We start from the raw sequence: 25,107 nt of genomic DNA on the forward strand, positions 1-25,107 counted from the left end.
TCTCTAAAATAAACAAATACATAAATAAGTTTTAAAACAATTTTTTAAACCCCAAGTAAAGCTTGGAATGTAAGTCTGCCGCATCCAGGCCTCTGTCCCTACATGCGGAGGTTTTTTTTTCTTTTTAAGATTTTATTTTTTAGAGAGGGAAGGAAGGGAGAAAGAGAGAAGCATCAATGTGGGGTTGCTGGGGATCATGGCCTGCAACCCAGGTATGTTCCCTGGCTGGGAATCAAACCTGCGATGCTTTGGTTCGCAGCCCGCGCTCAATCCACTGAGCTATGCCAGCCAGGGCCCTACACGCGGAGCTTTCTAACAGGAGGGCCCTCCCTGGTGGTCCTTGCGGGGTGGCGGGGCGATCCCCACTGAAAAGGAGACCAAGGGCCCCGGTCTTACTCCCGGGCTTGGGGAGGCACCTCACCTGCTCCTCTCCCCACCACCATCGACGTCCACCACGTTCCACATCACGCAGGAGTCATCGGAAATCACGATGAAGGGCCAGATGTCCTGCGGCCTGATGCCAAGCTCCTCCTGCCGGGTCCGCTCCAGCTCCAGATTGTGGTAGGACAGCTCCTTGATCAGGAAGTGGGCGGCGCCTGCACCGGGCAAAGCCACCCCCACCAGCTCAGCTCTGGGCCCCCGGGCATCGTCACCCAGGAAAGCGGCCCCACCCCAGGACCTGCAGCCCCGAAGGTCAGTCCTCGCCCACCCACACCCCTCTCCCACTGGCTATTATTAGCTGTGGATTGGGGGGGGGTGGAGAATTCTAGGAGACAAAACACGCCTCTCTGAGGGGCATGTGCATGCCTGTCTGCTTATCCTCGCTTTTCTGAACGTGAATCGAGAGCACGAATGAAATCAACCACCAAACATCAAAGGAGAAAGGAGGGTCAAATCAAAATGCTGTACAAGTCAAAAGACTTGACAAAAGACGTTCAACCCACCGTGGCTGGTGTAGCTCAGTGGATTGAGCACAGGCTGCGAACCAAAGTGTCACAGGTTCGATTCCTGGTCAGAGCACATGCCTGGGTTGCAGGCCATGGCCCCCAGCAACCGCACATTGATGTTTCCCTCCCTCCATCCCTCCCTTCCCTCTCAAAAAAAAAAAAAAAAAAAAAGGCCCTTCAACTCTGCCCACCCCAGAACACCCGGGGAACACCCTCCCGGGTCGGGTCTCCTCTCCCGGGAACCGGACGGGCAGGGCAGCGAGAGGCGCCTACCCACGCCGGCGCTGTTGAAGGCGCTGGGGAGCACCAGCATGATGTGGTTGGGCCAGTACTTCTTGTACACGGGCATCTCGTACTCCTTGACGACCAGCACGTGCAGGTGGCTGGCGCCGTCCATTGCGTGGTACAGGTTGAAGAGCCCGTGCTCATGGCGGCCGGTCGTCGGGGTGAACGTCGGGCTCTTTATGTGTTCGTGGCTCTGGAAAGGGGGGGGCGTGAGGAGGGCACGTGTTTCTGAACGCGGTTGCGGTCACGATCCCTCCCCTCCCTCTGAAGGGTCTGTATCTCCGGACTCCCTGAAGCCAGCGGAGCCTCGCTCTTTGCTGGGGAGATGCGGTAAAAAGGACGGGGCCTGGGGCCTGCGGCCTGCTTGCCGCGCCCTCCCCGGGAGCCAGCCTGGGCGATCCTGCTGGAGAAGGGAGACCGCGGGGAGCAGAGATGGGTGGCCCACCCAGACCACCCGAGCCCAGCCGGCCCTGGCCCGCCTGGGAGCTCGCTGCAGGCACGAGGGAGCTCAGCCCAGCCCAGGGTGACCGCCCAGCGGAACCGAGCCCAGCCTCCCGGCCCCCGGGATCCGAGGCCAAGTGAATGCTGACTTGAGAAGGGTTTGTTAGCCCGGACTGATGGGCATGTACCGGTCGCCCCAAGTCGCTGCCCTTCCACATGAGCACCCAGCCTCGTGCCGGGGGCACAGGCATTTCTGCGGGACTTCAATCCCCAGCCACCGACTCACACACCCTGCCTATTTATACACTCAGGATGCGCTTTTTTTTTTTTTAAGATTTTATTTATTTTTAGAGAGGGAAGGAAGAGAGAGAAACATCAATGTGGTTGCTGGGGGTCATGGCCTGCAACCCAGGCATGTGCCCTGACTGGGAATCGAACCTGCAGTGCTTTGGTTCGCAGCCCGCGCTCAATCCACTGAGCTACGCCAGCCGGGAGGATGCGCTTCTTTTACGTGAGGAACCATGTGGCCCTGACCAGCGTGGCTCAGTTGGTTGGGCGTCATCCTGCAAAGCAAAAGGTCACCGGCTCGATTCCCAGTCAGGGCATGTGCCTGGGTTGCAGGTTTGGTCCCTGGTCAGGACATGTATGAGAGGCAACCCATTGATGTCTCTCTCTCTCTCTGTGTCTCCTTCCCTTCCCTCTAAAAAGAAAATCTTTAAAACACCGCTGCAAAGCCGCGGTGCCCCTGGCGCCCACAGCCTGTTCCGGTAGAACTGGGTGGGGGTGGGAGTGGGGGTGGAAGTAGGGAGTGAATCCCTGACCTTGGCAACACCCAGCTCGTGGGGCAGGGGGCGCCACGCCATAAAGGTCTCCTCAGCACTGTACAAACGTTTTCAGGGCTCGGTCACCGGGCCTGAAAGGCAGGCTCAACCCTGCGACGTCTGGCCCTGGGAGCAGCAGCAGTGCCCCCAACTGGGCCGCGGTGATGGGAGCCGGTTAACAGGCAGAGAATTGGCTGAGACCGTCGGGCTGGAACCATCCAACCCCATGTCCCCGGGAGGCGCGTCTCTGAAACAGCGGTGGTTCTAGAGGTGACGGATTACTAAAACCCATCTCACAGACGGAGAGCAGGATGACAGCTACAGGGGCAGGGGGAGGCTAGCAGGGGGAAGGATGCTGCAAAAGGAGGAAGGACTCACGAACATGGACAACCGTGTGGCGACTGCTGCGGGGAGTGGGGTGTGCAGAGACTCAATAGTAATGGGGGAAAATACAATAAAGACTTCAAAGTAAGTACAAGTGAAAAGAATGATCTCTTCAAAAGAGGAAGCTTCTCCTGCAGAGATGCGAACTACAGCATGTGTAGGGAACGTGATAATGATGCCAGGGACTGGCTTCCCAACGATACGGGGAGGCAGGAGAGCAGGACAGACGCCGCCACAGGACAGACAGCGCTGCTACAGGACAGACGCTGCCGCAGGACGGGCCCTGAGTCCGTAAACGCCGGAGCGGGGGCCGGAGCCTGGCCCTGCGGGAGTCACACTGCTCCACCACTGGGCCATCTGCACGTCGCCCAGCAGAGGGCGCTACGGAGAAGGGAGTGGACGGAGGAAGCTCGCCCCGCCTGTATCTCCCCAGCGCCGCGCTGGCAACGTCTGTCGGTTATGCCCATAAACCTCACCGCAGACTTCCTGCCCGGCCTTACAGGTGAGGCAGCCGAGGCTCTGAGACGTTAGGTGTGACGTTCAAGCAACACGGCCAGCGAACGGCGGAGCAGGCCTCCACCTCGGCTTGAGTGACCCCAAAGCCCTTATGCTCCCCAGCCGCCTCCACACCGGTCCCTCCAGCCCGACTCATGGGGCAACTACAGTCTCTAGGTGTCCGGCTCAGCGGTCCCTCGCGCCCGCTCTGCTCTGACCCCCCCTCCCCCCGCCCCCGGACGCGGCGCCAGTACCTGGTCCGTGACGAGGGGCAGCCGCATGCTCTCCAGCTGGCCTCCGGGCTGGCGGAAGACGAAGTGGTGCTCCTTGGACTTGGGGATGATGAAGTGCAGCTGGACCTCCTCTCCTAGCATGGAGTAAGAGAAGGCAAAGGCGTGCAGGGTGGACTCATAGAGCTGGGGTGCGAGGGGGAAAGGACAGAGCTCGTCATTGGCGTCCGGCGTGACCGCCCCGAAGACCCCAGGCCCATCCTGGCCGCGACCGCACGCAGGTCACGGCCGCCTCTGCCCCACAGCACGAGCAGCCGCGCGGGGCGACACCCGGACAGGGGGCGGACACCCGGGCCTGGCTGCTGGAGGCCACGCCCACTCGGCTGAAGCCGGGACCTACTGGCTAATCCTGATGGCGCTTCCCCAGTGACGTCACTTCACCCAGGGGCGCCACTTCCAGCGCCAGGAACTCTGGACTCGACTCAGAGTGCTCGGTTAGCTAGATCACACTTTCAGGTCTAACAAACGTATTTTTTCATCTTGCATAATCACACGCGCAGTAGCAAATTACTACAAGATTTGGACACACCTAGGTACCCCCTCCCCCTCACTGCGCCCTGCGCCCTGCGCCCCCTGTTCCCTCTGCGTTGTCACTGACAGTCCTCCGAAGCAGGCCCCGTCATCGGCCCCACGTTACGGAGGCGGAGACTCACATTCAGAGGTCTGGGGCTCACCCCTGTCCCCAAGTCTGGCCTCGCCTCTAGTTACTTTATCCGAAGAGCCCACCCCTCAGGCTGCTTCTGTGCCTGCAGCTCTCTGGTGCGACCTCCCCTCCTGGCTCTGCCCAAGCCACGCAGCGCCTCCTGCAGACCTCACTGGGCACCACAGCGGGGGCCTTCCCCTCCCTCGCCCTGCCCGCCAGTGTGTGCTGCACACTCCCGGGAATGACAGGCCCCAAGAGGGCGGACTCTTGAGTCCTCCCGTGGCTCCTCCAGAACCACAAAGCCCTCTGGGAGCAGAGAAGAGGGAAAGATAGACTTGCACTTGGGGAGGGAGCACAGAGGGACGCAGCTGAGGGAATTTCACAAAAAGGTCCCAGGAGCGTTGGGGGACGAAGGAGGGAGCAGAATGAGCAGAGGGAAATGGTGTACGCCCCACAGTGCTCCTGGAGGCTCAGTGTGGGCCCCCTCAGCTGTGGCCCCCGGGTCTCAGCTCAGCTCACCTCCTCCCTCTGCCACTCACCCTCCATGATTCCCTGGGGACAATTTCTGAAGTGACAAAAACCCCTACTGCCTCGCGAGGTTCCACTAAGAATTAAATAAACTAGACAGGACAGTTTCTAACCCCGTGCACCCTGAATGGATTACAGGTGTGGCTTCCACGCAGACTGGCTCGGGGGACCAGCTGGGGCCCTGGGCCAGTGTCCAGGGCGAATGACCCTTTCCAGCAGGTACACAGGTTGGGAAACGCTGAGATAGAAAAGTGCCTGGGAGACGGCCCAGCACACAGTCGGTGCTCAGTAAGTGCACACTCCTCTATCTACACCGGCTCTGTGCTCAGCCGCACCGCCCTTCCGGCGGGCTCACAGCGTCCTGAAGTGCTGCCCACACACACCTCCGTCCCCACGCCGTGAGGGGTGAGAAGTGGGGAGAGTGGAAACGAAGCTGATTCACCTCCGCGTGCGCATCTGGTACGCGCTGGGCTGGCCAAGAAGTCCGCTGCGTTTTTTCCCAAATGATGGCTCTAGTTGTGCTTTGTCGTCTTTAACTTTATTCAGGACAATTTTGTTACACTGTATTGTGACAGCTGTCATATCAGCATGCATTTAAAAAAAAAACTTACCAAAATTGGTAAGTTTTTGTGCGGCCATTTTAACATTAAATAGGGAAGGAATGATGCAATGTTTTTGGTGTGTTATGCTTTATTATTTCAAAAAAGGCAAAAAAAAAGCTTGTGCAGTGTGTGGAGAAGGTGCTGCGACTGATGGAACGTGTCAGAAGTGGTTTGCGAAGTTTCCTGCCACAACTGACATTTTGGCCAAATAATTCTCTGCCGTGGGGCTGTCTTAAGCACTGGAAGATGTTTAGCAGCGCCCCTGGCCTCTCCCCAGCAGAAGCCAATAGCAGGAGGTAGCCGACATACTCAAAATGTCCAAATCAATCGAGTCAGTGGTGAAAAGGAAAAACGTGCCTTTTGTTTTACTGGAAACAGTGATCGGACTTCTTGGCCCGCCCCACACCAAGCACGCGGGGAGTGTCCGCCGCGTGCCTGCCCTTTCCGAACTGCTAGGACGCAAAGACAATCAGACAACCGAGTGGCTGCAGGCAGCTCCCCCTGCTGCTCATGCACGAGGGGCCCTGGAGAACCGCTGCTCTGTAGCGTTGGCGGTGAGCCCACCGATGATGGGAGGGAAGTGAGGACGCTAGCAGACCGGGAACCAAGGGCTTCCCGAACTTTCCATCCCCGACCCAGGAATGAACGCACAGACAGGGAAACCACAGTGGCGGCGGCGCCACGGAGGCGGAACGCAGGCGCGGCGCCCCGCGGCCTACCTGGTGGCGGGGGTGGAAGCCCATGTACTGGTGGCACTGCTCGCAGTGGTGGTAGGTGTTGTAGGCCGCGTACTTGGACAGCCGCATGCGCGCCGTCTGGCGCCGCACGTAGAGGTCCTCCGGCCTCCGGGGCGCCCCCCTATCTGCAGGAAACCCCGGCGTCACCGAGTGGCAGAGGCAGGCGGGTCACGCCCTCCTGCGGCTCCTAGGCAACCACTGGAAGCGCTAGCACCCGGTTGGAGGGGGTCGCCGGGGGCGGGGCCCAGCTGGGCAGAAACAAGAAGTCTCTGCGGGATAAACTGAAACTATTTCCACGTCGCCTGACTCGTGAACCTGGGAACGTTTTATCAATGTACGGGACTATGGAGACTGACTGCCCGTGTGATACACAGGGACTTGTCCCCATTTTTTCCAAGTGACGTCTCCTGCTGAACTGGCACCAGAGACGAGCCTACAGGGAGGGGGTCCCAACAATGATGGGATCGAGGGCCACGGGGACCAAAAGCGTCGGTTTGAAACGGACACTGGTGAGTATCCGCCTCACACGCCGTGTGCACCGAACTGTCCTATCAGTGTTTGCTACCACACTGGCCACTAACAACATCCCGCTGGCTGACGGGGACCCTGAAACACGGCTGGGTCACAATGCAGTGACAGCGGCCCCTGTGGGAGGCGGGAGGAAGCAAGCGGGAGGCTTGAGGGAGGAGAGGGAAATAAGCATTTTGTCGCCAAGACCCAAATTCACAAATAAAGGTACATGGCCCGTGCCCTCTGCAAACCAGGGCCCCGCCAGTGACAACCAGCCGGCGTGTCCTCACTGCCATCGGACTCCCTGAGTGGCCAGTCCTCCTTCCTGGGGAGCCCCCTTCTCCATCCAGGGAGCCGCCGACCTCAGCGCTGGCCGCTGCTGACCAGCTCACCCCCGCTGGATCCTCACGTCCACCACTGACAAAATCTGGCCGGTTCCCGTCAGGGGCCGCCCCCACGTGCCCCGGAAGATGTTGCAAGTCTGACCTTCACTCTTCACGCTCGGGTGGTGAGAGCAGATGAGGCTGGCGTCCTCGTACTTGGGGTCGTGAACAATGTAGTCGAAAGGCAGCTTCTTGAAGAGCTCCAGGTCTGGCCAGGGGTCACTGAGCTGCAGGTAGTGCCAGTCGGGCTCCTCTCGGGGGTCTACAGGATGGGGGGATGGGGGGATGGCCAGAGTCGTGACACAGGGAGAAATGGGACGGGCTCACTTCAGACGTGCACAGGGCGGGGGGTGTGGAGTGGAATGGAGCGGTGACAGTCTGTGGCTCTCTGGGGGCACACCACGGCACCCTGAGGACACGAGCGCGTCTGGGGACTGTCCCCCTGAGGCGGGGAGGCCCGTTAGGCGTGATCTCCACCCAGAGCAGCAGCCGCGTTTGCCACGAGACGGCCCTGTTCTTCTGACCCGTGGCCACTGCAGGTCCTCCCAGCACACCCGCCCTCCCGGTGCCCCGTGCCGCTCCCCAGCACCGCCTCCCGCACGCACCACGCTGGTCCCCCGCACCCTCGGAGGCCCATGTACTTCTTGTTCTTGCATCTACATGCTACCCGGCCGTGCAGCCCAGCCCCAAGCCCCGAGTCTCTGGAAGGCCTCTTCTAAGAGCTCAGGTCCCCCATTCCCCCCCCGCCCGTGAACACCAGCACTGCCCTGGCCAGCACGGCTCTTCTCCAGGTCCCACGTATCACCTTACGTGGTAACCGGCCTGGGCTACAGGTGCTCGCTGAACGCTTGTGGGTCAAAGGCCAAACAAAGTCTAGCTGGCCCAGCTCGAATCATGTAACGTATTGGGGTTCCGTGTATGTTCTATGCCCCTCTCCCCCCTTGGGCACTGTACACATGGGCAGAGTGCACGGCCCGTGGGAGGAAGAGGAGGAGGAGGAGAGGGGTGTTCACTGTGTATTTGGCGGAGCTCGGTGCTGCGTGTAAGTAACGTCACATAGTGTCCGCAGCACCCTGCGGAACAGGAGTTACAGGAGGTAACAAACTGCGCTTCCGGGTTTCACAGACCGGGTTCGAGCCCTGTCTTCATGACTGGGATCTCTCCCGGGGAGGAGGAGACAGCAATTCAACAGGCCTGGTCTCATCTGCATGTTTACCAGCCCAAGTTCCTGGCCGCCGGGAGACACCCGAGGGTGGGGGGGATGGGAAACAAAGGCCGTGCCCCGAGACAGCATACACCAGCCGGTTGAAGGGTCTTGCCTCCGTGAGGGTAAACTCTGTCTCGGGCATGAGGAGAAAAGGCCGTCCCCGTGCATCGCACAGAATTTCCGTGTTGCCCCGTGATACTGCCCTGTGCGCTCAGCCGCCCAGCCGGCAGGGGTGTGTGTGTATGGGGGGACCCCTGATGGAGGGCCCCACTTTCTGGAGGCAGCAGCACTCAGATCCAGGTTCCTTCCAGCTCCGCCACCTCCCGGCTGGGCTCCTGAGCACAGGACTCACAGGGAAACGGATACAGCTGTTAACTTACCGGGAACCACCACAGTGTGTGTAAGAACTTTAAACGTGGTCATGGTTACAGGGCACCCAGCACCGTGCCTAACACAGGGGACCCCCTCAGCCAAGGGTGGCTAGTTTCAGTAGCTTTAGCCCCACAAGGGCCTCCCACACACCAGCCTGGTCTTGAGCAAAGTGACTACCCACCACTAGGCCCCCTGGGGGGCGTCTGATCGTGAACCTGACAATTTCACTCGGAAAGACACCAAGAAAGTCCCCTGAGAAACTGACTAAGGAGGACTCCGAGCCCCAGCGCCGCCAGGGGGTCAGACTCACGGATGTTGATCTCTTCCTCGTCGTACACGTCCACCTCCGTGAGCCGGACGAGCATCCTGGACAGGATGCCGAGGAACTGCAGGTAGGCGCCTGTCTTCCCGATCTGCGAGCACAGGAGGTGGGAGGGGGCGGAGCCAGCCGTCAGTCCGCCCCGGTCGCCGCCCTCTGTGCAAGGCCTCGCCCGATCCTCGCCCCCTAGGAGCACTAGCACCCGGCGGAGGCTTCGACATGCAGCGTCAGGAAGCGCGGTGGGCGAGCAGGCGGATGAACACTCAGGAGAGCGCAGGGATCCCCGCCCCCCACCTGCCGCTCATACATCGCTGCCGGTGGGTCTCCAGCTTTCACCAGCCACATTTTTCACGCTGTTAGAAATGGGACTTCAATCGCCAGGTGAAGAAAGTTTGCTTCAGAGAAAAGAAACCGCCAGTACGAAACATCATTTCTTAAGAGTCCTGCATGTTGCAAAGGACTCTTCTTGCCCTAGTCGGTTTGTCCCCAGTGAGAGAACAGGAACATGAGATGCCAGCACCTCCTCCGAGGTCCAGGAAAAAGTGGTCTTTCTCTTCCTCCTCCTCTTTTCTCATCACGTCCCCCGAGCCCTGAGCTGAGCACCACGCGAGTCTACGTAGGTTTATTTTGGCCACGGTTGGTTAGATGAGCAAGCGCCTCCTGGATTCCCCAGAACGCTCCCCGCCCCCACCCTGTAGCTCCAGGGCCATGCCCTCCAATTCCAGGCTCTACGCCCGGTTCACCGTCAGTGCGCAGCAAATGCTGGTGAACGCAAGCAACTTTGAAAACAAAAATACGAAACACGGCCAGGGCAAGCGTCAGAGACAATACCTGCAAAACACACTAAACAAAGGGTCTGACCCTCTCTAAAGAGCTTCCACCGCAGGAAAAAGTGAAATGGCCTCACAGAGAAAGAAACCAGAAAATACCAATGTTCAAGAAATACCCATGACAGATAAATAAAAATATATTCGACCTTACTAATAAAACAAAATACTGTTTTCCCCCTATCAAATAGGTAAACATCTTCGTGACTGATTACATGAACTAATGAGAGGGTATGGAGAAACCGGTACCCGTTTTTTTAAAAAAACTTCTTCCTGTGTTAAAGATAAATGCTCACGTAAAAGTTCAAGAAATACAGGTCAATAATGAGGTAGAATATTCGCAAATCGCATGCCCCTACCTGCACCCCCCCCCCAAGGATTTAATGGACTTTCTGTCGGGGGCTGTTTCAGGCCCATTCACACACAGACACACGGTACACATGCCCATTTGTCTTTCCTAATTGACATCGCACCATGTAGCAAGTGGCCTGCTGTTGCCAGGGAAACGCAAGGGGCGGGGATGCTGACAGCCAACCTGCTACACCGCACCCCACGCCTTCCAGCGTTAGCCAGCCGGTCTCACGGACTGGCTTGGGGACCGAATGGGACAAGGTGGGAAATGCAGAATCGTCATCCGAAAGAGCCAGAAGCACCCAGAGAACCCGCCCACCCTCCACTTCACCGGGGGAAGAAACTGAGGTGAGAGGTGAGAGGTCAGGGGTCACCCAGGCCCTGGCCTCCGTCCACCTGCCCACAGAGGAACCATCACAGAAGACGTTGCCCTGGGCACGGCAGCCCTACGCCCCCGGGTCTGCGCACAAGGACCCACAGGGGCCGGGCCACGGCCACGCGCACCCACCTGAGGGGGCCCGCTGAGCAGCAGCCGGCGGGGGTGGAAGCCGTCCACGCGGCCCTCGGCGCGGCCGCCGTAGTCCATGTGGCTGGGCCGCGGCACCGTCCACTGCCGGTAGTACAGGGACTGCTCCGTGGAGGTCATGGTCTTGCTGAGCAGCGGGCGGAAGGAGCTGGCCCACATGACCAAGGGGGAGGGCAGCAGCGAGGCGGCCTTGGGCAAGCCGCCGCTGTCCGTGGCCGTGACCATGTCATACACCAGCTTGGGCAGGAAGACGACGGGCGGCTGCCGGCAGGCCTTGGCCAGGGAGCACCGGGGGGCCTGCGGGGCCTGGGGGCCGGTGGCAGGCGTGGCGGACGAGGAGGAGGAGAGCTGGGATGACGAGGCAACCTGCACCTGGACGCCCCTCTGGCTGGTCTTGAGGCCGGAGTCAGGCTGCTGGGGGGCCAGCCCGGGGCTGTGCCTGCTCACGCCCGACGGGGGCCCCTGACCGCCTCGGAGCCTCTGCTTGTCGCCGGGGGCCCTGCCCTCCTCTGAAGGGCCACAGGGCTGTGGGGACCGGGCCTGCTCCCCCTGCCAGGGCCCCCCCAGCTGAGCCGAGGTCTCGCCGCCAAGTGCTGAGCCTGGGGAGAGAAACCCATCGGTCACGTCCAAGGAACGGCCCATCCCGACGCCTGCCGGCCTCCTGTTTCTGCAGCACGAACTGCCCTCACTGGGCCATCGCTGGGCTTTTTGTCAGTGAGATCCCTCCGCTGGTGATGCAGCCTCTTCTGTCCTATGACTTGCCCAGGATCCGCTCGTGGGAGCCAGCTGGTGACCCCCACAGGGTGTGATCCTCACCCCCTAACACCCGCCACACCCCCCCCAAAAGGCCTCTCCTTGCCACTCCCTTCCTGCCCTGCAGGAGGGGGACGGAGATAGAAACCGAAGGCCCCTCCCCCAGGCCAAGTCCCCTGCTGTGCTCTGCACAAACACCCCCCCACACCTCACAGCCTTGCAGCCACACCCTGACCCCACCCCACCCTGCGCACTCCTCAGGGCCACTCCCTGAACCCAGGCACCTTCATGCTTTCAGCAACCTCACCCTCTGAAGCTTTCCCTCCCTAGAATACCTTCTCCCTGCGCCTGCAACGCCTCCTTCCCCATCTGTAACACCTGAAGTCTGGTGTCTACCTCTCTGCACTCCGGGATCTACAAGAACATTCCACCTTCCTCCTCTCTCCTCCTGATTACCCAAACCTGGGGAGCCCCAAGGGGGTGGTCCCCTGTGGCCGCCCCACACAGGCCACTGAACAGGACCGAGTCCACAGTCCTCCCCCAGAACCGGGGCCGCGGTCCCTTGGGGTCCTGCCGAAATGCCACGCGCTCTCAGGCCCCAGCCCAGAAAGACGCTCACTCTCTGGCAAGTCCCCTTCTTCTGAGATCCCACCTCTGTCCAGTTCCGGGCGGAAGCAAAGGATCTCCGGATGCATCTCTGAGCTCATTCTCCCCGGGACACTCACCGGGCGCCTTCGAGGAGAAGCCGGAGGATGCCGACTCGTGGGAGCAGGACCGCCCCCTCTTCACGGGGCTCCTCTTCTCCGAGGGGCAGCCTGTGCGGAGACACACACGCCTGTGCGAACGCCCGGAAGGCATCGCCCGTAGGCCCACCCCGCACGAACATGTACCTTCCCACCCACCGCTGCTCCCCATCCTCGCAGCCACCCTCCTGCCCCTCAGCATCCAGGTGCCCGCATCTGACAGCACTGAGAGGACCGAAGGAGGAAGGAGCAGGACGGGGCAGGGCAGGCCAGCGAGGAGTCCCTGTCTCAGTGGGGACCCCCCACCCAAGGGTCACAGCTACAGGATGACATGAGGAGGACGGAGAGAGGGACCAGGCCCCCACACAGCACAGAGGCAGGGAAGGTGAGGAAGGGAGAGAGGACCCCGACCAGAGTCCGGAAGGGTCAGCAGGGGTGTCCAGGTCAAGCACAGAGGAGTGGCCCCGGGGGGACAAGGGCAGAGCACAGCCGGGTAACCCGAGGCTGGCTGTGGCATTTTGGGGCTGCAGAGTTCTGAGCAGCGGGGAACAGTGACTCGCAGGAGGTGGACTAGAAGGCCAGTCCAGGGGTGTGGATTCACCCCACGGGCAGCAGGGGGCACAGGCACTGGAACGGCAGGGTAGGTACATGTTCGTGTGTGACTGCCCCTGCCCCGGGGAAGTCGGCCGGGCAGGGGCTGCAATCCCCACTTCACAGAGGGCCACGCAGAGGCTGGGACAGGGCACCCGCCACAGGGGCAGCAGGTGGCAGAGGACAAGAAGCTCGGTGTTCCGGCCCGACACCCCTCCCTCCACTCCACCACGCCCAAGGGCTGTGCCCTTGTGTGTTCAGAGCCTTTCTCCCCTCGCTGTACTGCTGAGCACACACAGCCAATGCCTCTGCCCGCTCTGCCCTGCGTGCCCTCCCACCGCATGGTGTCAGGTCTTCGAGTCTGCCCACGCGACTGGCCTGCTTTCACACGTCTCAGCAAGGGGCACGAGCAGCCGGGTTGGTTCACGGAGGGGAAATGAGCGCATGCATCTCACACCAGGCATTAATGGCACCGACAACTCAGAGTACGAACTTGGACCCTAAGAAATCTCCATTTTTCTTCCCAGTCGTTAAGAATCCTAGAGCTAGCCCTGGCTGGCATAGCTCAGTGGATTGAGCGCGGGCTGCAAACCAAAGTGTCGCAGGTTCGATTCCCAGCCAGGGCACATGCCTGGGTTGCAGGCCATGGCCCCCAGAACCACACATTGATGTTTCTCTCTTTCTCCCTCCCTTCCCTCTCTAAAAATAAAAATAAATTAAAAAAAAATCCTAGAGCTAGAAGAGCCTGTGAGGGTTTCCACTTTCTTACACCTCGGGGAAAAGGAAAAACAGCAAGCCCGAGTGCAAGGAGAGAGCTGCCGTTCCCTCCAAAGACGGGTCTACACAGCTCTCTCCCCAGCTGCTGGCCAGCAGACGGGCCCCAGGGCCACGCGCACGCCGCACCAATGTCCACACAACTGCGCATGCGCGGGCGCCGACCTTCCGTCACCAGCTCCTCCTCCTCGTTGTCCGTGCTGCTCAGCTTCTCTGCGTCGCTCTCCACGCCCTCGCCCTGGGGCCCCTTCTCCAGGGGCCCCTCGCTGTTCACGAAGTAGGCGGCCAGGCCCAGCTCCTGCTCCAGCGCCGTCCTCACCAAGCAGGACGAGTTGATCAGACGCAGGTCGCAGTACCGCAGAGACCTGGGGGGGCGAATGGAGGAGGTGTCCATCCAGAGCCTTCCGCAAGGAAGTGCCACGCCCACGCGGAGGGAAACGGGGAGCGGCCCCGCCCCCTGCCCTTCCCGCTGGGGCCCAGGGCTGCCCGGAAGGAAAAGCCCCGGCCTGCTGGGAGCCCTCCGCCAGCGTGGGCTGAGTTGCGCGTAACGGGCAGAGCACTGAGTGGGGACGAAAATGAGGCTTGAAGTTCAACCCTGCCCCTTCCTAGGGACAGGCCCTCCCACGGTGTGTAAGCTCTCGGAGGCTCAGGACGCTTTCCTCTGAAACGTGGGCACGACTGGGAAGAGCCACCCAAGTGCACCGCTGTGAGGTGTGCAATGATTGGACACGCGATTATTCATGCACAATTACAACGTGCCAGGGGCTGTGCTAGGTGTTGGGAACATGACGACCATCGAGTCACCAACCTACTGGAAAGGAGAGTCCACCTGGGGGACAGACACCGACCAGGAACAGGGTGGGGTCCTCAGAGGAAGGGAGCAGGGAGGACAGGCCCGCGCAGGCTCGGGGATGTGGAGGGGGCACAGCACAGGGCTCAGCGAGAGACCCTGTGACTGGCTGCCGGGTGTGTGACCTCAGGCAAACAAGTCTTTCCTGAGCGCATCTACGAAACGGGACGGCAGTGCTATTGCAGCAGGGCGCAGACACGACACTGGAAGTCGAGCACCGCGCCGACCCGATGCAAAGAGGTCGCTCAGTAAACCCCTCGCACAAGTTTAAGACGGAGCGAGACGTTGAGCCCTTATGGAGTTGCGGAATGGAACAGTTCACCCTTGTGAAATAGCAGTAACCGAGGTCAAAGGTCTGGAGCCCCTTTCCTGGGCCCCATGCACACGCAGCGTGCACTGGCCCTCGCACACACCCCGGCGTCCGCAGCCAGCCACACCGCTTAACCTCTGTCCGCCCCGGTGCCTCGTCAGTCACTCAGGGCTCCTGGAACAACACCTCCCCCCAGGGTCACGAGAGTCAAGTGAACTAAAGCACAGGAACAGGATCTAGGAGGGTGGCCAGCGTGCAGCACAGGCCCAAGAAACGTCAGTTCCTCCTATTTTGTTATGCAAGCAAAAATGTGTCTTGTGTAGCCACCTGCTCTGCTCTGCTCTGTGGGTGCAACATCAGTCTGTAAAAGCCCACCTGTGACCACCAGTGCCAGCAGCTTCCAGACTGAAGGCCCAGGGATCTCTGTCCTTAGTGTCCACCGGCCCGTGGGGAGACGGACCCCCAGGAGACACCGTGCGGGCTTGCAGCTGCCTGCTCGGCTGTGACGGCCAGGAACACGGCCCCTGAGACAGCAGGCCCCAGAGCCAGAAGAATGGACTCTTCCCAAGCGGCATCGGCCACCAGCCCCTTCCAGCACATGCCCTAGATCTGGAGGGACCAGCTCTCCCCCAGACCAGCGGGAAACGCAGCCGCGACGATCGAACACTTCCAAAGTGGGATAGCCGTTCCTCTCAGGGTGACGGCCGTCCCTCTCAGGGTGACAGCCCTCCCCCTGCCCTGGGGACAAACTGCAAGGCCTCCACCCAGAGCCTGGCAACAGCCCCCACTCTGCCCCCACAAGCAGAGAACTCGGGAAAGTGTCCCAGGTCCCACAGTTCACTCCCATGAGCTAGAACACCACCATAACAAAGATACAAACCTAAGGTGACCATGAATGGGAATGCGCCCCCTGGAGTCGGGCGGTGGAAACCCAGCCTAGAAAAGCCCCAGGTGTAGGCCCAGGCTCCTCAGAGACCCCAGGGGCAGAGCCCCCTCTTCTCACCTCGGTAGGGATTCCCCGTGCGGGTCCATCCCACTGAAGATCAGGATGCAAGGCAGGCCCTCCAGCTCCAGGTAAGTCTGAGGTCTCCACTCCGCATCCTCGATTTTCTGCCACATCTGCAGATAATTAAGAAATAACACCTAAAGACTCCCAACTCCCCAGCTAGCCCAGCTCCAAGGGAGCCTGCATGGCCGCCTACTGATTGAAAAAAAAACCCTTGCGTGGTATCCCTTGACAGAAAGGGACGTTCTTTGTACTGCAAATAAGTAGGTCCCCTCCTTCTCCACCGTGCACCCAGCGCAGACCAGCTACTCAGGACACACCTGCTCCCTGACTCCCTGGACGACGGCACACGCCCTCGGTGCATGTACTGGTTTTTACCGTCTCTCCACCGTGGCACTCCACCTCCCACCCACAGTTCCCCCTCGGTCATCGTTTCAACATTCCTTCTGACATAACGCTCGTGAATTCCCCAGCACTCAGAGATTCACTGAGAAGCTGCTCTAAGCCAGGCACTGCGCTGAAGTGTGAAAGAGTGAGATCTTTGGGGATGGTTTCCGCCCTCCATCCATCACCTGGGGAGGAGCCCGAGGACGGAGAACACCGAAGCAGCCCCAGGTGTGGGGGAGGCCCCCAGGTGTCGGGAGGGGCAGCTTGCTGAAAGAGGAAAACACCCGGTTGGGTCCCACAGGCTGGCAGACATCAGCTAAGCGAAGGAGAAGAGAACCCCCAAGGAAGAAAGCATGCTGCAACTCAGGAGTCTGAAACAGCAAGATAGTGAGTTGGGGGCAGCGGGGAGGGCAGCCAGGGGGTTGCAGCAATAATTTGGCACCTCCCGACTGAAAGATGCAGGTGGACACCTGGCCCAGGAGGCGGCAGGAGGGGTAGCAAGGCGCACAAGGCCACGAGGGATACAACATTAAGGAGTGTGTTGCCAGGCCCCTGATAAGAGCGCCCACCTTGAGCTGCTTCACGAAGTGCTTCCCGACGGTGAGGCCGGAGCTGGGGCTGCCCAGGATGATCTCGAAGTGCCGCTCCAGCGCCAGCCGCGCGCGCACGTGGGCCAGGCGCTCGTAGGCCAGGGCCGCCAGCGGCGGGCAGGGCACCCGCAGCAGGACCATGAGCCCGTGGCCGCAGGGGCACTGCTTGGGCGCGTTGAGGAGGTTCTGGGTGATCTCCAGCGTCTCCACCGAGGTGTAACTCTTCATCTGCGAGAGGCCGCTCACCGCCATCATGGCAGCCGCGTAGTGCTGCACCAGGACGAAGGTCCGGATGACGGCGCTGTGCAGGCGTGGGAACCTGAGCAGAGAGACCGGCGTGAGCCCGCCCGACGGCCCGGGACCCAGGCTGTCCAGCGGCTCCAGGTGGGGAGGCCCGCACATGGCAAACAGGTTGCCTGACTTCCACAATGCCCAGGTCACAGCCCAGTCACGAGTCCCGTGGACCCTGGCCGTTTGGAACCCGAGACAGTAGCCTTCCTGCGTGGGCATGTCCAGCCAGGAAACGCAGGGACGGGTCTGTTGTTGCTGGTGTCCCAGGAAGTACGTGTTCAACGAATGCACAGATGGAGAAGGAAGGTAAGTGCCTGCCCAGTCCATAACCAGCTCCACGCATCATTCCCTGAATCAGGCCATTGGCCCTGGCTCCTCCCCACCAGGGGAGGGAACCCTGGGTTCTCCCCACCAGGAGGGGGGAACCGCCGGCTGTCGCTGTGTAAGTACAGCTACCACAGACCCCAGATTCGGGGGCTTCATCCTAAAAGCACACCAGCCATTCACCTCAAGGACAGCGCATTCATCGTTAATGGAACTGTAACTAAATGCGATTGACTTTAAGAGTGACAAATCAGAACACATCCAGTCCAACCAGGAGGCCCAATACTCTCTGTGGAGGTCACGGCCACTACATGCGTCTCACACGGCGGCGGTGACCCCACCCCCCCACCAGGTGCACAGCTGGAGCGGCTCTGGCCCTCGAGTCTGAAAGAGACTCCAGAACAAGAGGTCGCTGCGTGTCTCAGCAGGAGCACAGACGACGACACCCAGTTTGGGCACAGGGCTCCTCCGGGTGAATTTCTCGGGAATGAGCCCTCTCGCTGAGCGCCTTTTGGAGCAACGACTAAGTAATTTCTTGACCTGCAAAGTCAGGAACCTTCCCGTGGCCACACCCCACAATGGGCATGTGGAGTTGGGGTGCAGCCAGCCCGCCTTCTGACAGCATCTCTGAGGTCTCCTCCTGCCCCTCCTTTTCCTTCATTCTTTCTCCTTAGCACTTCCACCACCCCACGGGTCCTACAGACTGGGGTTGGCTGGGCACGCTGCCACTACCACAGCTGGCCCGGGAAAGCCACACCGGGCCACAGACTCCGGTGCAAAGGGACTCGGTGGCCCAAGGGCTGTTTTGCCCTGGCCCCACAGTGCCGAGGAAGGACGGACGGCGGCAGAGTGGAGGATACACCGTCTCCCCTGCCCCACTTACTGCCCTGGCTCTGGTGGCCCCTTGTCACCTTGAGCAAGGTCAGAAGGGCAGGATGTCTCGTAGGCAGAAGCAGCACCTTCTTTGCCCCACCCCCGACACGGTGGGAAGTGCCTGCACTCAACTCTGCTCGGGGGACAGCCGTTCTCTCGGCACCCCACGCAGGCTCGCTGCAAAACCGGGCGGGAGTGAGTGCAGGGCAGGACGGGGCAGGGCGGGGCCAACACCAGCTCTCACAGCCTCGGGGACGACTCCACAGCTTCCTCCCTGAGCAAGTCCACCAGCGCTCAGCCACCCGCCCATCCGGAGCTGCAGAAGTGGCCCGATTAAATCCATCAGCATCAAAGTGCTCCGAGATAGCAAAGGGACCAGGTTTCTCAAAGGGTGTTGGGAGGGACGGTCATCCCAGGAGACACTGGAGGTGTCATCCACTCCAGCCGTCCCCTCAAGGAGGACTTATGGCCTCCCTGGCCCGTGGACGGCTGTGAGAATGCTCACGAAAGAGAAATCCTTTGGTTAAATGAGAGGTTCCTCAAACGTGTGTGACCACGGAACCCCTTTTGGCCAAGGGCTATTAGTATCCAGCCAAAGCAGCCTACCTTACCTCGGGACACAGTTTGAGAAGCACGCGTCTAATTGGATCCCTTCATGGGCAAGTGAGAAAAAACGAGGTGCCAGGAGGGCCAGTGGGGGACCCCAGCTCCACTCACCCCCAGTGGGAGGGCACGCCCATCCCTAGGGTGGTGCATTACAGTCTGCAAAAACCCAGCCAGGCTTTGCAGCGTAGGAACTGCATGGTGTCTCAATCACTCGACCTCCCCAGGCCTCAGTTTCCTCATCTGTAAAAGGGAAGCAGGAGCGCCTGCCCCCGAGCTCCGCTGTGACGGGTCAAAGGGCAAGCTGTCACATCCGATGGGCTCTGCCTTCTCTCCTAGCCCCACCCCTCGTGAGACACATGGTCCAAGACCGTCACGGTGTCTCGCTGAGCCTCCGTGTATTTGCAAAACTGGGACAAGCCCATCCACAGACTCAGAGGTGGTGAGGACCGAGTGAGACCATGAGAGTGAGGCTCTCGGGACAGCGAGTGGCTCGAAGGAAATAAAACCTGGACGGAGCAGCTGGGATGGCCACCGTTGCCGCCTTTAGACCTTCTGGTGTCTCCCCGCCCACTCTGTTCCCTCCCAGTCAGGTCTCCCATGCGCAGTCCTGCGTCCCAGCGTCCTCCTGCCTGTTCTCGTCTCCGGGGTCTTCTGCAGCGACAGCACAGCAGCCGCCACTGTCCCGAAACGCAGGGCACGAAATAAACCAGGTCCCTTTGCCAGAGGGACCGAGTCACCCAGGGTGGGTCCCGTCCCGGAGCTGCCTGGACACACCCACTTCACCGTGCACTCGACCGCGGGGCCACGCTCGGGACTGCGAAGAGGGATGCGTACCTTTTCCCCAGCGCAGTGACCATGGCCTCGAAGGAGCTGTCGTATCTCAGCAAGGGGAGGCTGTGCCCCGAAAGGGTCGACTCGATGAACTCCGACAGCCCGAAGTACTTCTTGCTCTCAGGATACAAGTCCGCGCCCTGAGGCGGAGAAGAGAGCCGGTCACCCAAGCGTCACATCTGCGGAGACTGAGGGGGTCACGTGCTGGGAGCCAGGCGCCCTGGCGGGCACCCTGGCTGAACGGTGCCGGCTCCGCCGTCCCCTGGGGGGCGTTTCGCTCGCTCCTCTGCAGGCCCAGAGCACAGAGCGCCCCCCACTTAGGGGGCTGCGTGTCCCCATCAGTCAGGGCTCTTCCGCTCACTAACCCCAGTGTGCTTGCCAAGAAGAAAACCAGCTTTATCCTTAACATGCAGCTTTTGTTGTTAAACCTGCTTCTTTCCAACATCACCACCTGGCTTTATGAACAGTCAACTATCTCACATCCCACCGTTATGAAAGGTGACAGGAAAAATATGTCCAGCTAACCAATTTTACTCACACTGACACACAGCTCCTCCCAAACTAACACCGGAGCTTCTCAAACGCCAGAGCAAAGGCGGGGAGGCTGCTACAATCACAGAGACGTAGGCTTGGCCCTCCAGCGGCACGTGGTTAAGTGCGGGGCCACAGAGCCAGCCGACTGGGTCACAGCCTGCGGCCCCTTCCCAGCCGTGCGGCTTGAGGCAAGTGGCTCAGCCCCCCACCCCCACCCCGATGTGTAAACCAAAATCCTCCGGGCTCCTGCGTCCGAAATGAGTTCACGTGACAGAGCCCTCAGGGCCGTGCCCACCCGGCTCACGGCAAGGGCCACACAAACAAGTGCCATCTCGCCGCCACTGAGGCCGAGTCCGCTGGGCAGAGGCCAAGCTCGGGATCTTTACAAGCTCCTCAGGTGACCCCGGGACACCCCAGAAAACTGCCGCTTGCTGGCTCCTCGTGCCATCAGCTGGCACCCGACCACCCAGGCCCCTCAGGTCACCGGAGCCGCGGTGACCTTCTGATCTGATGAGGAAGGGCAGGTTCGCCAGGTTCCGTGGGCGTGCGTTCAGTCTGAGGAGGGACACAGTTCAGGGATACAGGACACACGGGAACCGTTCTAAGACGGCCGGACAAAACCTTCCCTGCTCTAAGAGGCGGAAGCCAACGGATGTATTTCAGGAATGTTCCTTAACACCAAGAGGGGGTTGCAACCCGGACCTGGGTCAAATGAAAGACCCGAGGAGCCGGCACCCCCTGGACCCCCCAAGCGTTCTCGTTCACCGGCATCTCCGCCGGAGAGAGCTTCTCCCGACTCACGTCGCTGTGCGAGGCCGGCCAGTGGATCTCGTTGTAGGGGCTGATGAGGGTGCACTGCGTCTGCAGCGCGTAGGGGAAGGAGGTCACGTGCAGGGTCACGATGTTGGGGGCCTCCTTCACCTCCCTGCAGTTGAGCAGCCTGTCCACCCATCCCGCCGACGGGTCGCTCTGGGGGTAGAGGTTGTGCACGGCGCTGCTGGGGGAGGAAGGAAGAGGGGAGACGGGGCCGTCGGTGGGATGAGCAGCCCGACCTACACTCGCACAGGGTCACGCGGTTCGCACGTTCATAACTAGCACCCCCACCCCAACCCCGACACACCACCAGCAATCGAGGTGCACGGCTCTGCCCGTGATGAGGAAAACGGACTTTTCTTAAATGACTCTGCTGCAGGCACCCGTCAGGGACGCCCCCAGTGCCGGTTCCCGTCTGACAACTTGGCCGGGACACTGCCTGCAGGGGACACAGCGCACCCCCCGCCCCTGGAGCGGCGACTGTCACCCAGGAGTGTTCGCCGAACCGCCCGTTCTCCCTCGGCCCAACCTGTTACCCGTCTCCCTAAATCCTTTCCCCTGAAGGCCTGCGGGCTCTGAGACGATCCAAGGAAGATGGAAACGGAAGGTTTCTATGCTCAGTTGAAAAGCACTGAAAGTGGGTCCTGGCTGGCATAGCTCAGTGGATTGAGCGCGGGCTGCGAACCAAAGTGTCACAGGTTCGATTCCCAGTCAGGGCACATGCCTGGGTTGCAGGCCACGGCCCTCAGCAACCGCACATTGATGTTTCTATCTCCCTTCCTTCCCTCTCTAAAAATAAAATCTTTAAAAAAAAAAAAGCATTGAAAATGGAGCCCTGGCCAGCATGGTTCAGGCGTTTGGGCATCGTCTTGTAAGCCAAACAGTCATGGGTTCGATCCCTGGTCGGGCCTGTATATGAGAGGCAGGCGGTCGCTGTGTCTCTCCCTCTCCCCCCACCCCGCCTTTAACGTCAATAAAAGCGTGGCCTCGAGTGAGATCTTCCAGAGGTGCAGGAATGGCGCGGCGGCCTTCTGGACGGGGGCCCTAGGGGTCAAGGGCAGCGGAGCCTGGCTCCACGGGCAGACGGCCTTGGCCGCCTCACCTGCACGTCCAGGGGAACAGTGAGAACCAGCGACTCACCTTATGGGTGATACGCCTCCCCTCAGAATAAATACTCAAAAAACGTACCCTGTTGTATAATCCAGGATGTTCCGATTTCCCCAGGCCCACACACTGGCCCCGGACTGGGAGCCATTTACCTTAAATTTAAATCATCCTTTTTAAGGCTCCGGGCAGCCCTAAGCTTCTGGCTCTGTGCTAAACCAAAGCCTTGCACCCTAACCCGACCCAAGACCTGCCTCCCCGTCCTCGGCCACGTCAGGGGCAGGGTCAAGTGTACCCCACCACCCAGGCCCGTCTCCTGGGGGTGGCCGGTCCCGCCAGACACCCGGATCACCCCCAGATTCCAAGCTCAACGCTCAGACCCCTCTACTCAGTTCAGACGAACGGACATGTCACGTCCCTCCTGAAGGAGGATGGTGCCTGCTGGGACTCGCGGTCGGTCCCACAGCCAACCACGGGGAGGGAGGGGGGGGCCTCCGTCAGGAAGGGGCCTGGACTGAGCTCCCCCCGCCCCCCACCAGGATCCCGCCCGCACGAATCTGGGGCTTGGCAGCCGAGTGGGGCACCGACAACGCATCCCCTCGTGCAGTTCAGGGCCTTGGTTCCAGGCGGGCACCCGCCCCCCCGCACCCAGCACTGTGACGACATCGAGCATGACGCGTCCCTTCTGGGGCCTCGGTTTCCACACCGCACCACTCAGAGGCTGCGCTGGATGCCTGAGACGACGCCCAGCTCGAAGGCGCAGAACCACAGCCCCAGTGCCTGTCCCCGACGCCAAACCCCACCGCCCCTCCTCTTCCGAGGGCCGAGACACAGTCCCCCGGCGTCATCCATAAACACCATCGTCGTCTCAGAGGAGCAGCCTGCCCACCCGCCCGCGGCACTCGAACCTCACCTCACGAGGTCCCAGTGGGCGTGGTCGTGGACGAGGACGAAGAGCGTGTGTGGGTTCTGGAAGGCGCTCTGCAGGAAGGACTTGAACTTGGTCTGCGCCTCGGCATCGAGCTTCAGCACGTGCTGCTCCACCTGCTGCTTGCTCACGTGCTCCTTTTCCAAGCCGAGCTCCAGCAAGACCCCTGCAACCGAGTGTACACACGCACACGTGAGTGTGGCGCACACGCCGCCGCAGCCTCCATCCACTCTGAGGACCCCCGGCGAGTGTGGCTGGCGCTGTGCTCGGCCCCCAACTGCACGGGCGAGTCTGGGGGCCGGCCCCACACAAGCGACCGGGTTACCTCGGCTGTGCTGCGGCTGGGCCCAGAGACAGCCCGCCCGGGGCACACAGCTGAGCCGGCTCCGTGGAGAGGCCGATCCCAGGCACGGAAGCAGGAGGTCGGAAAGGACCCCCAGGCCCCGCAAGGGCACCTCCCGGGCTGGATGCCACCAGGACGCAGGGCGGACCGGAGTGACCCCTTTGAGGACTGACTCTCCATGCAGTTCCCAGTCAGTCCCCTTGAAAGACTAGGGCAAGGATGTTCACGTGGGTCCTGGACCCTCGCGAGAACTCGAGCTGGATCTCCCCTGAACGGAGAGCCAAGTCCTGGGTGAGGCATCATCTCTCAGCACCAGTGTCACGGCCCACAAACCGGGGCGAGACTTCTTGCCCTGCCCCTGTCAGCGGCGAAGACTGCTGTCCCGAACCCCAGCGTGGCCTTCGTCCAACTGCCCCCGCCGGCCCCCCGCCCACCCGCCCGCCCGGGGAGGCCCCGCACCCGAATGCCAGACGTGCAGCAGCGTCTGCTGGTAGGCCACTTCGGAGGGCGGGACGCAGATCAGGAAGTCCACCTTCTCGAAGGACCCCAGGTCCAGGTTCTGGGTGCTGGCGTCCGCGACGGAGCACACGTGGGAGAGCAGCTTCTGGGCCACGGCCAGCTGGAAGGGCCGGACGCGGGGCGGCTCCGGGCTGTAACCTGCGACCAGAGCCCGTGGGCGTGAGGCGCCCGGAGCCGAGGGCCCCGGCCCCCGACCTCTGCCGGGGAGGACACGGTGCACCCCCCACCCCATCTCGTGCATGGGGCCAACAGTCCCCCTCCTGCCCCCCGGGGACCTGCTCCGGGCTGGGTCCCAGGAGTCCTCTCGCACACCCATCCCCACTTCATCATCCAAGGGGGATGGACCTGCCCCTGGGGAGCTCAGCGGCTGTGACCCACTCCACCCGCGGGGGACAGGATGGGGGTGGTGTCCTAGGAAGGCTGGCTGAGTCTGGAATCCGGAAGAGGGCGTGAGTTGTCGAGGAGACAACGTCAGGGCCTTAGTGTGAATAAGTATCTCAACAGCACATTGATGAGGTGAACCCCAACAGAGAACTGCGCCCTCTCAGAACCCCCTACAGATGCTTGTTTCCAGGTCAATGACCTGTCGTCACGAACCAGAATTCAAGCTGGACATCAGGTCTCGCGTGATGCTCCGGAGGAGCCCTGCCCTCTGGCCGTGCCTCTCGCACGTCGCTTCCCGGCGGCCCCCCCGGGGTCCCCGGACGCGGCCTTGCCAGCCCAGACCCCGGCCACCAACTCCTCACCACTCACTCGTGCACGCCGGCACCCCTCCGACATCCAGGGACACTGATTTGGTGACAGAGGCGGCAGTGAGTGAAGAAGAAATGTGGCCTTGACTTTCCTGGTGAAATTTGTCCAGCAACACGTCAATGTCACCCTCTGCCCAAAACAGGAACAGAAACGGGGTCGTGAGAGTGAGCAGACCCCAGGGAACACCCGCAGTGCATCCGGAGCCACGCTGGGCCTGGGGTTTAAGAGACAAAGACGACACGGCCCACCCCATCCAGGGGTCCAGACCCGGTGGGGGAGCCACACCGTGCCGCGCAGGTGCTGGGACAGAAGGAGCAACCCCAGAAGGGCGGAGGAGAGGGTCTGAGCCCCTCTGGGAGGAGGTTTCTGGGCCCACGCGCGAGTCTGGGGGGTGAGCCTCCAGGCAAAGAACAGAGACGGGCGCGCACAGCACCCACAGGACGGGGCCCAGAGGACGCGCCGCTCCCGCGAGAAGCTTCAAGCCGTGCAGAGGGGCAGGCAGGAGCGGTGTGGAGA

General features: G+C 61.2%; 1 protein-coding gene across 8 annotated transcripts in view; it reads right to left on the reverse strand.

Moving 5' to 3' along the window:
* Positions 1–25,107, reverse strand: part of GREB1 (growth regulating estrogen receptor binding 1) — a 106,906-nt gene that overhangs the window by 9,742 nt on the left and 72,057 nt on the right. For 6 of the 8 annotated variants that reach the window (XM_045844534.1, XM_045844536.1, XM_045844539.1 and 3 more), the window contains 16 exons: positions 24,592–24,720; positions 23,779–23,976; positions 22,962–23,142; positions 20,933–21,128; positions 19,601–19,737; positions 16,652–16,991; positions 15,693–15,808; positions 13,695–13,894; positions 12,147–12,236; positions 10,651–11,267; positions 8,956–9,058; positions 7,170–7,328; positions 6,156–6,298; positions 3,628–3,789; positions 1,221–1,425; positions 422–596 (listed from right to left, as the gene is read on the reverse strand). In XM_045844534.1, the coding sequence (XP_045700490.1) occupies positions 422–596; positions 1,221–1,425; positions 3,628–3,789; positions 6,156–6,298; positions 7,170–7,328; positions 8,956–9,058; positions 10,651–11,267; positions 12,147–12,236; positions 13,695–13,894; positions 15,693–15,808; positions 16,652–16,991; positions 19,601–19,737; positions 20,933–21,128; positions 22,962–23,142; positions 23,779–23,976; positions 24,592–24,720 (3,151 nt within the window). The remainder of the gene's footprint in view (positions 1–421; positions 597–1,220; positions 1,426–3,627; positions 3,790–6,155; positions 6,299–7,169; positions 7,329–8,955; positions 9,059–10,650; positions 11,268–12,146; positions 12,237–13,694; positions 13,895–15,692; positions 15,809–16,651; positions 16,992–19,600; positions 19,738–20,932; positions 21,129–22,961; positions 23,143–23,778; positions 23,977–24,591; positions 24,721–25,107) is intronic. The other 2 variants (XM_045844541.1, XM_045844540.1) reach the window with 1 other exon arrangement.

Source organism: Phyllostomus hastatus, unplaced genomic scaffold, assembly GCF_019186645.2.
Source record: "Phyllostomus hastatus isolate PE091 unplaced genomic scaffold, TTU_PhHast_1.1 phas_contig_402, whole genome shotgun sequence".
Taxonomy (NCBI): domain Eukaryota; kingdom Metazoa; phylum Chordata; class Mammalia; order Chiroptera; family Phyllostomidae; genus Phyllostomus; species Phyllostomus hastatus.